The 12,198-nt window shown below is 32.6% G+C and overlaps 1 protein-coding gene across 1 annotated transcript; it reads left to right on the forward strand.

Moving 5' to 3' along the window:
* Positions 1–286: 286 nt before the first annotated feature.
* LOC113515358 (sorting nexin-4-like) lies at positions 287–12,198 on the forward strand. The gene is made up of 10 exons (XM_052893337.1): positions 287–489; positions 571–677; positions 2,141–2,279; positions 3,729–3,906; positions 4,114–4,252; positions 4,814–4,941; positions 5,663–5,825; positions 6,346–6,507; positions 7,078–7,192; positions 7,651–12,198. The coding sequence occupies exons 1-10, from the start codon at positions 412–414 to the stop codon at positions 7,699–7,701; spliced, it is 1,260 nt and encodes a 419-aa protein (XP_052749297.1). The 5' UTR covers positions 287–411; the 3' UTR covers positions 7,702–12,198.

The following is a 12,198-nucleotide window of genomic DNA, read 5'->3' on the forward strand; positions in this document are numbered from 1 at the left end:
GTTAAACGCTTTTAACAAAGACATTGCAGCCATAATCATATTTTTGTAATAAAAATAATATCTTATGTATTTGTTTTATAGTGAGATATTAATTATAAAATACTACGAACACGAAAACATTATCATTGTTGCAAACCACAATACTTCACGACTAGATTATAATCAATCTTAGTCGATAATCCTTTTTTTTTTTATTAAGACAACTCTAAATGAAGAATATATTAGAATCTGTCAACTGTCAAATATATGTCAATCTGTCACACGTTTTACCGCTATCTATACTGTCAGCCGTCACAAACTGTCACTGATGAAAAAAAAACCTACTGATGATTTGAACAATTTTTAATTGCAAATTTCATTGTTATTGAAATCGCTATCTTTTTGGTGTGAAATCCTTTAAGAACTCTTGAAATGTCGACAGAAAATTCACCGATTAAGCCCTCAAGATCACCAAGCGTGATAGAATCAATTGAAGACTTCGAAAACCAAGTTCGTGATGTTTTCATTAACACAACGCCTACTTAGAATATTTCATATCGATATGTGAAACTTTTACACCTTTTCTTTTAGGACACGTTGCTGAAACACGTAGATATATCTATAGTGGAATCTGAGAAGCGCGCAAATGGTACGCTGCATGTCCGAGATCATTATACTGTGTATCTAATCGATCTCAAGTAAGTCTTCATTCTATTGTTATCATAATAAATTACACCTTGATTGTAGGCCAATTAACGCTATTTCAATGTATACATCATTGTATGTCGGCATCTATCTGCTTTCGTCGTGTAAATGAATACTTCAGTCATTACCCCCTTACTCATAATATGTGTGAGTATCTAATAAATTTATTTTGACTAGGAAAAAAGAATTGTTAATAATAGGAATTAATAGCCCTGCTGCCAACAACATAGACTATCAGGTCATGCTTGCAATCCTTTCTGAAAACTATTTAAATTCCTATTGAATTTATTATAGTGTACTAACCAATCACACTTCATACTCTCCTATCTTTTCTCATTGGTACCCTAACTGCATTAATTAATAGCACAGGCAGGGATACCATTATTATTTTTATCATTAAGAAGTTTGTTGAAACTGTTTTGTCTATTTCTCCAGTTGTTTTTTAAAAATAAAAAAATTACTAAATGTTAGATGTTTATTTGTTTGTACATTAAATATTTCCTTATAGTTAACCTTCATAAATAAACCCATCAGACCTATATAATCTACATGCATTTGTTCCAGCAATATCTGATTAAATGATAATCAATATCATATGATACCTGTTGGGTATATTTAGTAACAAGGCCACCTACTGCTCAGATTACATTACTGAATTGAGTAGATACATATAATCCCATTATATTAATCAGTACCATGACTCACAATAACACTATCTGTTTATTGGATAATATTAGTTCATGACTAAGGTTTCTTTTTTTATAATTAAAATAATTTTAATAATAATTTTCTTTAATAACTATGTATGATTGTAGTATTTTTTAAAAGTACTGGGTTGCATAAATGACAGAGTGATCTATCCTTATTATTGGATAAGGGTAACTCGAATTATGTGAGATGAGATACTTAAAAATAATGATTGTAGTGTTTATGTATCTCATCCATCTGTGGAAGGGAAAATTCAACCCTAAATGAAAAAATAGGGTAGAAACATTAGTATAAAATAGGGGTTAAAAAATTATATATGGAATTCATTGTTTTTGAAGTAAGGAGATTGATTGTTTGATTTTTTAATATTAAAGCTTCTTAGCAAAAATAATTACACATATCTTTCATCACTTTTTGGGAATTCAACTCCAAATGGAAGAAATGGAGAAACATTAGGATAAGAATAAAAAAGATGATCTGTTTGAAATTTATTACTCATGTTGATATGCCAGTTCTAAAGACCAATCCATATTATCTGCAACCTGGTCTTTACACATTGTATTTATATGTTTTGTGTACCATCATTGTTCCACATTACTATGTCCGTACTAAAAAAGAGTCTACTAATATATAATTCTTTTAGATATAAGCCCACCTTTTATGATACAAAAATATGCTTTATACAATATTTCTTTTGTTTTCTTTATTTACAATAAAAAAAAAAATAATGAACTAATTTCTTTTCCAGAGTCACAGATCCAGATTACAAATTAGTGCAATCTAAAATCAACACAATATGGAGACGTTACACAGAATTTGAGCAGATACATGATTATCTTCAAGTCACATATCCACATGTTGTTATACCACCACTCCCAGAGAAAAGGGTAACTGTCTTTGTAAAAAAAAATTTGATAAATACTTTTATATGCAACTAGGATTCGCAAACAAGCTTATGCCCCACCTTGTGGAAAGTAGTAACCATCCCATTAATACTATAAATGCAAGAGATTGTAAGGATGGATGGATGTTTATTACTCTTTTACATAAAAACTACTGAATGGATTTGAATGAAATTTTGTACATGGAATATAGGTTATATTCTAAGTAGGATATTTTCTATACTAATGCACATGGGTAAATCCATGTGATATAGCTACTAATGTATAAACATGAACAACCCTGACTCTGTTGATAATGGGAGGTACATGGCTACTAAGAAGGCTGGTACTGGCAGGGAGGCGGTCTAATTCCTAGCCATAAAATATGTTGAAGCATTGCTTTAATCATAGAGGACTTCTTTGTTGAGTTTTGCCACCATATTCCTTACTATCACTACCATTTCAAACTAAAACACAGCCATGCATAGCTGCTTGCTAGTAGAATTATAAGTCAGATAAAGCTGCCCATACTAATTACTTGCACATAATCTCCCTCTGATGAGAAAATTACCAAAGGCTGGTTCATGTTTTGTAGTAACTATATGTAACTGCCATGTCATAAAATTTTAAAGCAATTTTACACCATAGTAGCATAGCTAGTTTGACATACTGTTTCATCCTCGGATGGTTGCAGGTTCTGTCCTTGCACTATACAGACAATTAAATTTATTATATTATTAATATATTTTTTTTAATTTACTGTATAATTTATATTTATGTATCTATCTATCCTATGTAAGAGCTGCACTCTTGTCGGTGAAGCTCTGGCCACTCACTACGATTTTCAGCGAGTCTCTTCACCTCTTGATACGACACGACACCAACTCCTTCCTTGATCTGCCTAATGTAACTATGCCTCGGTATCCCTCTACCCCTCCTTCCTTCTATCTTACCTTCTATTATAAAGTTCGTCGTGTCGTATCAAGTGTCCCAACATTTTTCCCCTTTTGTCCCAACATTTTTCCCCTTCTGTCCTCAATTGTTCTAATTTATGTATCTAGGTAATATTAATTTATCTATCTATTATTTGTACTTTATGTATTTATATTTTAAATCAGTTGTATACTTTAGCTATCTGCTAACTACATACTTTTTCACTGTATTGGTTTGACTGGAAGTGGTTCCTTCTAAAAATGGGTCCACCCTAGCTCACAGTATTTGTGAATGTCTTATCTATGTAATTTATACGTTCAATGAACAATGTGAATATGCCATTTGTATTTATATGCATACATTATTAGATATTTTACCTACAGTTACACAGATATATGTAAATTAACAAATGCCAATAAATTATAGCAATAGTTAAAACTGTGCTTAGATGGCCTGTATAACATGTCCAATTGGATTTGTTTATTAAATTTATTTAGGTATGCGAATTCTTTGTTTATACAGATATTATATGCATGGCGCAAATCGGACACGACCGATCCGGAGTTCGTGGAACGCCGGCGAGCGTTGCTCGAGAACTTTTTGTTGCGAGTTGCTTCACACCCGAGGCTCTGCTTCGACGATCAATTCATCAGCTTCCTGCAACAAGAACATGGGTGGCGGGAAACTATCACCGACAGTGGTATGTAATTGTAAAATGAAAATATTCGTCATGTTTAGTTGTAAAACAGCCTATACTCTGCTTCATTAAATTAAATTCATAATTTTACTTTGTTGTTTTAGTTTTTTATTTATATTTTGTAATTCTATAACAACAAATATATTGCAATTAAATTATGAAGTTTATTCTCAACTATATACATTTATAACTAAAATATATAATTTTCAGGCTACAAATTACATGCTGAAAATAAACTGAAATCATTATCGGTTTCAATCAGACTGAAAAAGCCAGATCCAGATATAGAAAGTGTAAAGAATTATGGAAAGCAATTGGAAACAAACTTAGGAAATTTTCTCTATACTAGGTAAATATACTTGATCATACTTAAAGTTCATATTTAAACTATAATATAGTTGTACAAACTAAAATTCATCAAAAAACATAAGCGTATCCATAAATCAAATTTGTTTCTCGACCAGGTAACTGTACACCCGTTATCTCCCTTTCCTTTGGAGATTTACCAGAGGGAGACTTTGTACAAAAGTCGATTGCTTGGGTACCTCTGTCCCATTCGTGTTTCAACCGTGAAGGAGTTGTTTGCATGGCTGTGTTTCGGTTTGAAGGGTGGGATATGGCGTGAATTTACTGGGTACAGAGGAATAACATCTGAGTCCTCAGGAATGGCAACGCATGGGGGGTATCATGGGCGAAACAGTATACTCTGTTATGTCCATGGCACTGCTCATGTCTATAGGCGACGGTAACCACTATCCATCAGGTGGGCCGTCAACTTGTTTGCCATTCTAAGTTGTATAAAAAAAAATCCATTTATTCATTTACCTTATTATCTTCATCTTTGTATACTTTTACATTTATATTAATAAGACATACTACTGTTGATAAAATACCACTTTTCCATTTACAGATCAAAAATAATCGAAAAGAACTATGCATTATGTAAACTCCACGCGAGTTACGGCAAATTATTCAGCGAGTGGAGTGTTATTGAGAAAGATATGGGCGATGGATTGCAAAAAGCAGGCCACTACTTTGGTGCGTACTTTTTCGTATTTTTTTTATACCACTTGGAATGCAAAGCAAACAATAACTGTGCAAGTTTTATGCCACTATTTTGTGCTTTATTATTCATTATCATCATCATATAATTCTTGAGGGGTTTACCGGTAGTTGCCAAGCTGACTTTTGGTGACGTTTCAAGAGGGACGCTGCTGCCCATCCCTCAATCATTAAATTCCATTAGTCACTTCTTACAACACCCACAGAAAAGCAAGGGGTGACCCATTCTATGGCGGAACCATACGGCTATTCTAATCGACTGCAAACCTTGGCATATGCGAGCGTACACCAAAAGCGCTCAACCGCAAGTGCTTGGGAATCCAAACCCAGTACATTGAACAAAAAAAACCATACGGTTATTGGGAGGAAGGGATTATTAGAAATGCGGACTACCAGTGCCATCGCTAGCAGTATACCGATATATATGTCAGGTCGACCTCCACGTGGTCCCCCCTGGAAAACATCGTGCTGAATTGCAGTTCATCATGATGGATTAACTGACCTGCTTTTTCATTCTCACCTATCATTCCTAACTGGTGCCCCGGCAGCGTGTACCGTTAACGCAGACAGGGTTACCATTCCATTATTATCCATTTAAAATAAAAGCCCAGAACACCCAAACCGATTTAGAAAAATTTAATTTAGGAATCAAATTAACCTCGTCGAGATTGTTAATGTGAATTGTCATTAATTTTAGATTCAATAGCAGACAGCATAGATTCACTGGCCGAGGACGAGGAACAACTGGCCGACCAACTGAAGGAGTACCTTTTCTATGCAGCATCACTCCAGCAGTTGTGCAGTAACCATGAAGCGCTGCAACAAGCGCTCGAAAATGCACACGACACACTAAACAACAGGTGTGACTTGCTATCTTTTTTTTTTAATTACAAGCAAACTTTTGGCCCACCGTTGTGGAAAATGGCAACCATCGTCCATAGATATGAATAACATCATACACAGAATACATTGCGACCCCTCTCTTATATGGTTTATAGGAAAGAGGCGGGGCAAAATTCCCATTTGCACTGCCTTATGTTAGATTGCTTGAGATTGAATTAATACAATCCGCTAAGGATTACTATTTATGACGGATTTTGTTGTTTTATTTTAGTGATGAATTAAAATTTGGATCCAAATTATCATATTGTTAGTAACTCTTTTGTATTTTATTTACATATTTAGTATCTAAAGATTAAGATATCTCGGTTTGTGCTTTCATTACTACATCTGATCCATAAAACGCAGGGAGATAAGCATAGCTACTTTGTGACTAAGAACACTAGAACAGATGAAGCGAACCCATACAGATGTAGAAGTCTCTTACTGACCTCTGCAACCTACTTTTTGTTTTTACTTCTATCTTCTGCTATCATACAGGGTAGCGGAGCGGTCGCGAGCGGCGGCCGGCAAGGGTTCGCTGATGGCGCGGCTGTTCGGCACCACGGAGCCGGACCTGGCGCGAGATGTCGCCACGCGCGCGCTCGACGCCAAGCTCGCCGCCGACACGCGCGCCATACAACAAGCGCGCGCCGCCCTACAGTACGTACGCTTCCAAATTCGGTTCTTTTCCACTCGGCATATCTTAGATTGTATTATATTGTAAAATCTTTATTGTACATAATTCAAATTAAGCACTGATAAATGATTTAATATACAATGGCGCAGTTATCCCATAAAGGGATTATATATTATAGATTATATAGATGGAGCGTCTAATTTAAAAAACTGGCCTAAATTCTGTGAACCATATTGCTTGATTAAATTTTGACATTGTTGCACGATTAGATTTAATGTATCAAATGTTAAAAATGGATCAAAATTCAATGTACTAAAATGATGTTTGTCTGACTGAAATTTGATACATATTTTTTTTAAAAAAGAAGTATAAGTGTGTGTTTCCCAGTACCTAATTGAATTAAAAATCCTCCACATCGAATCGATATTTTTTTTAAATTTAATTGAGAATTATTTTTCTAATGAATATATTAATAATATTCTCACTGTATTTTTTTTTGTGCGTAATAAATATTTATTATTATGCCAACGAAAATATATTTTATATTTAAATAATGCATCATTGACGTATATATATGTATAATATTTTTACAGAGAATTCAACAAGAAGGCATTAGTTGAGATCGAATATTTCCAAAAACAAAAAGACAAGGACCTCCACGAATCGCTCGTCAGATTCATAACCCTGCAAGTCAAAGCAGCCAAAAGTGTAAGAATATTATTATAATGCTTACTTTTTTTATACAACTTATAATGACTAACTGACCGACCATCTGATGGAAAGTCGTAACCGACGCCGACAAACATAAACAGTACTGTAAATATCATACGCTATAACGTCCATGGTATCCCTCTGGTGTTTTCATTGATGAGAATTACCATTTTATGCCTCTGTACTTCGTAAATATAGAATGCTTCAAATACACATAGGTAATGTCGTAGGTTTCCTTTTTAAAAAGGCCGACAGCACATCTGCAATTCCTCTAGTGTTTTGGGTGCTCATGGGTAGCGGCCATATTGCTGTTCTGTAAGTATGTATATGGTAAAACGAAACCTACAGAGCAGGTTCAGCCTAGTGTAGGAATCAGTGATAATATACATATATAGCGTACATTTTTTTTTTTGGCAATAAATACCTTTTTACTTAATTCCTTTTTTACCTTCCAGAACTTGCAGGCGTGGACGCAAATCAAAGAATGTCTACAGAACATGCCCTGAACATAGCTTGCCCTCGGGCCCCACCAAATATCTATCTAGGTTACTATTAAACTAGATTTTAGTACTTTTGTATCTGTCTCACTCGTAGATAGGTAGGAGTTAAAACATTTTCTCTACAGTTATTTAAATATTTGAAATACCTAATGAATTTATCCTTGGGGGCGGGTAATTTAAGTTGTCCACAGACAACATATTCTCTCTCTGGCAATAGAGTCGATGTCTACATTACACTAAAGCAAATTAAAAAAAAAGTTTGTTTGTGGGTTGATCCTAATATCCAGATAAATATGTAATACAAGATGCTGTTTACAGTGAGTAACAAACAAGAACAAAGTTATATATAGTTTGAAATTAAAATTATTACTGTCTTTTATATAGAAATATTCTAGCAGTTCAAAAGATTTTTTTTTTTTCTGAAAAAACGTGATTTGAAACATGCAAAAAATTTTAAGCCACCTATACTTGACAACTCAACTTGCTATTATTAAAGGATCCAATTATTTTTTTCGTTTTTCAAATCATAATTCAAGTAGAATAAAGAAGTAAGTTAATAATTCAAATTTAATATATTAAAAGTACTTTTATTTGTCAGATAAGGGAATGTACTGGGTACAGAGGAATAACACCCGAGTCCTCAGGAATGGCAACGCATGGGGGGTATCATGGGCGAAACAGTATACTCTGTTATGTCCATGATACTGCTTATGTCTATAGGCGACGGTTAACACTTTCCATCAGGTGGGCCGTCAGCTTGTTTGTCATTCTAAGTTGTATAAAAAAAAATAAGGGATTGTAATATAGTTGTATTAATAAAGCTGCCTGTGAATACGCCTCATTTATAAATTCGATAGTTATTACATTAAGACTAACGGGCAATTTAAAAATTGAAATTTTATGCTAATGATCTCTATATTTTTTACCTTTCTTAACAGCCATTTTCCGTATTACCACTAAAAAGTTAACTTGTGATAAACAGGTATCCAATGCGTGTTTAGACGTCTTACTACAAAAGCATATAACATGTATATTTATGTTTAAACAAAAGAAAGATGGTCTTATTAAAAATAAAATGTATTTAAAGTAATAAATTTTATTAAAATAGTTTATATTTTTTAGCACAAAAAATTACAAATAAACATTATTACACCGTTTAAACAATAAACGCATGGATAGAAATTTTTTTCTTATGTGTTTATGCCTTTCTAAGGCAATAATTTAAATTATTTTTTATGGTAACACTGTTAAATGTCTATCCAAAGGAATAGTGTCTAGTCTACTATGTAGACTTTTTTTTTAATGGATGATAATTAAATAGTTACCCCGCCTGCGCTATCGGTATACACTGACGGGGCACCAATGTGAGATGATAGATGAGCATGAAAACAGGTCTGTTAGCCCATCGTGACGAACGCAACAAGTATTAGTCACAATGGTTTCCAGGGGGAACCGCGTGGAGGTCGACCTGACAGGACTTGCTAGCAATGAGGCCATTAGTCCCTATTACTAACAATCCTATCCCCCCTACCATGTAGCCTAGCCACTACCAGATATAGTTTTTATTTCATGTTTGCCTGCTTTATTGTGCTTTGTTACTTCTCTACTTACAACATTCTAGGATTGGAGTGACCCACCAACGATCTCTATATGTTTACCCTTTATTAAAATCCCAAACGTAAGAATTCTTTATTAAAAATTCTTCTATGTCTTAGGGACACCTCTGAACCGAGTTAAATAAAAAAATGTTTTGCTTTTTGTAAATGGATATAAATTATAATGTGGGCATCATACACTATTATACATACTGTCTGTACATATAAAATGTACAAAATTCAAATAAACATAGTATTATCACAATACAGAGAGAATATAGTGCTTTAATGTCATTGTTCTTAGCGACATTCCACCGTGACATTTGTTATGTTAAACCAGGGTTATCACTTAACATTTCAGCCATTATCTGTCCACTGCTGGACATAGGTCTCCTCCATAGACCGCCATCAAACAATCTATTTTACATGATTTATTTTTCATTACAAAGAATGAATTTATAATATGCAGAGTAATGCACTTATATATTGCGTTGCTAAAAGCCAATACTGGCCTGTCTAGACATGTTCCAAGCTCAACTAACTGTAGTATTTAGTTAAACTACAATATAAATCTTTTTTACTAGTTGTCTAACGCCTATAACATGCCCCGAAAAATGTGGCAGCCCGTGGACGCATTGCTGTAATAGTTGAACATATCAGATCTATATTTTTGTAGCATTGTTTTTTTTTTAATTTTTTTTTTTTTAAGTATTCTCTCCGCCACATTTGAAATATGATATAAGATGAACATACCTATCTATGATATTATTAGATATTACACTATCGTAACATTCTTTAATATAATTTAATTTCCAATAATATAATATCGCCTCATAGTAATTATCAAGATATAGTTATAAAGCTAGAATATACGATTCTCATCAAATATTTAAACTGTACTTGTAACGATCCTTTGTGTGTTCAAAATGGTTAATATACCTATTAGTAACTTACAATTCTAAAATTGCATTATTTGTGTAAATTATTTTACTAAGTGTAGTTTGTGTTTAGACTATGTACACTAATTTTCACGAATAAGTTTCTCTAGGATTAAAAAAAATATATATAGCATTCATTATATTTTAGTTACAGAAGTTCTAATTTCATATAAGCCCATCCGGACATAGAAATTAGAAAAGAGATTATAAAATTCAACGCAATCAGCGTTGAAATAATGTATTTTAACAACAAAATTACGTACGTTTAAACTTTAACTTTTTCTACAATATTATAAAGTTGAATTTTAATTTTTGATTCATGAAACTTATTTAGTGAAACGTAAAATAAGACGCTCTCCGTGTTATAAAATGCTGTTTGTGTTTAAAATGGTACTCTAAATAAATGTAATAATTACATTCTCGTTTAAAATGCAAAAGCAAATTCTTTGTAACTATTAATACCAAATTATCGCAACAAAAAATAGCGGCATTGTGATTCTTAGCAAGGAGGGCCTCTTAACATCGTATAATAAATAAAATTCTCATAAAAATAAACTCATTATATCGGGAATTGTATATATAATACATATTTAAATTTATTTGCGTCCTAAACGCGACATGATTTCAGGTAAATCATACCTATATGTGCCTAATTATACTATAATTGTATACATCGTAAGCATAACAGCTTATAAATGTCCCACAGCTGGACAAAGGAATCTTTCCATAGAAGCCCCTACTTGACGGGTTATTGTTACAAAATTTTATTTCCAATTTTCTCTCTCTTATACTGATATATTGTTTTTTTGTGTTCTCCTATAGTCACCTGCTACGATATCCAGAGAAGAAACGCAGTTACAATTTTAATCATTCCCATCACACTAAAACCATAATCTAAACCATATATCTACATTATTTCCTTTTTTGCACTGGAATAGACTCGAAACTCATACATAGGTATTGAGAAAACTAAATTAAAAACCACTAGCATATTTTATTTTTATGAGAATTTAAAATATATTTTTGAAATGATAATAAAATTATATTTCCTAAGATGTCGTATGAATACAGGAGACGACACAAAATCTAGTTGTATGCGTTTGTTAAGATGGCGACTGGGCTTATTATTTGATCGTATTGTAACGTGTATTACCAATAGGTATATAATATAAATTAGCTAAAAATCCAAGGTGCTAAAAGCAAGTATTGACGACCATTCAAATGTTACATTATCGTAACAGAATACGGAACAAACCTATAGAATACAAGTATGAAATTTCGCTGGAAACGTAAAAAATACCCCTTGTACCTACCCTTTATTTCATATATGTAATGTTGCTAGCTTCAAAAATGTTATAAGAAAATTATACCTGAAATTACACAGAGTAAGGGCTATAAATTTTGGAGTAGTTTTAAATATCTCTCAAATACTTGGTGCTTGTTGTGAATTATACAAATATGTTATTTACATTATGTTCGAGTACACTATGTCGACAATTTGTATTGAAAACGTAACCACATCTCTAACGGATGGTTTTAGATTTTTTTTTTTATATTCAATCTTATTAACGTAACGTAAAATTTTGAACAAATCTGTGTAGTATACTCTGTGCCCGTTCATACTTTTTGATTTATTCCGTATTCTGTTATTACGATCATTATTTCGATCAGTCGCTAAAATTTAGGTAATTTTTGTATTAGGGCAACAATTCAATGTATTATTTTGGTCATCGATTTATTTAAAATGTCGCTTAAATTATTTAATACTCAACTGTGATTTCAAGACCAACTGAATGTAGCAAGACTTTGTAACATAAAATATAAACGTGTAGAGTATAGAATATGCTAATATATTTTATTATTTAGCTAATTCAATTACGTTGAATTATATTTATTTGTTGATTATTTAACCTTTATAGTGATGTGTAAGAAAGTTGTAGTTTCCAATAAACATCAACATTTTTTATCAA

The sequence above is a fragment of the Galleria mellonella genome, unplaced genomic scaffold (assembly GCF_026898425.1).
Source record: "Galleria mellonella isolate WM207_F2 unplaced genomic scaffold, CSIRO_AGI_GalMel_v1 utg173, whole genome shotgun sequence".
In the NCBI taxonomy this organism is placed as follows: domain Eukaryota; kingdom Metazoa; phylum Arthropoda; class Insecta; order Lepidoptera; family Pyralidae; genus Galleria; species Galleria mellonella.

Bases quoted from the DNA above. Each gene is read 5' to 3' on its own strand.
- LOC113515358 (XM_052893337.1), top strand. From the start codon at position 412: ATGTCGACAGAAAATTCACCGATTAAGCCCTCAAGATCACCAAGCGTG. The intron at 4,253-4,813 runs GTAAATATACTT...TTCCATTTACAG, and splicing joins GGAAATTTTCTCTATACTAG to ATCAAAAATAATCGAAAAGA. The intron at 6,508-7,077 runs GTACGTACGCTT...ATATTTTTACAG, and splicing joins CAAGCGCGCGCCGCCCTACA to AGAATTCAACAAGAAGGCAT.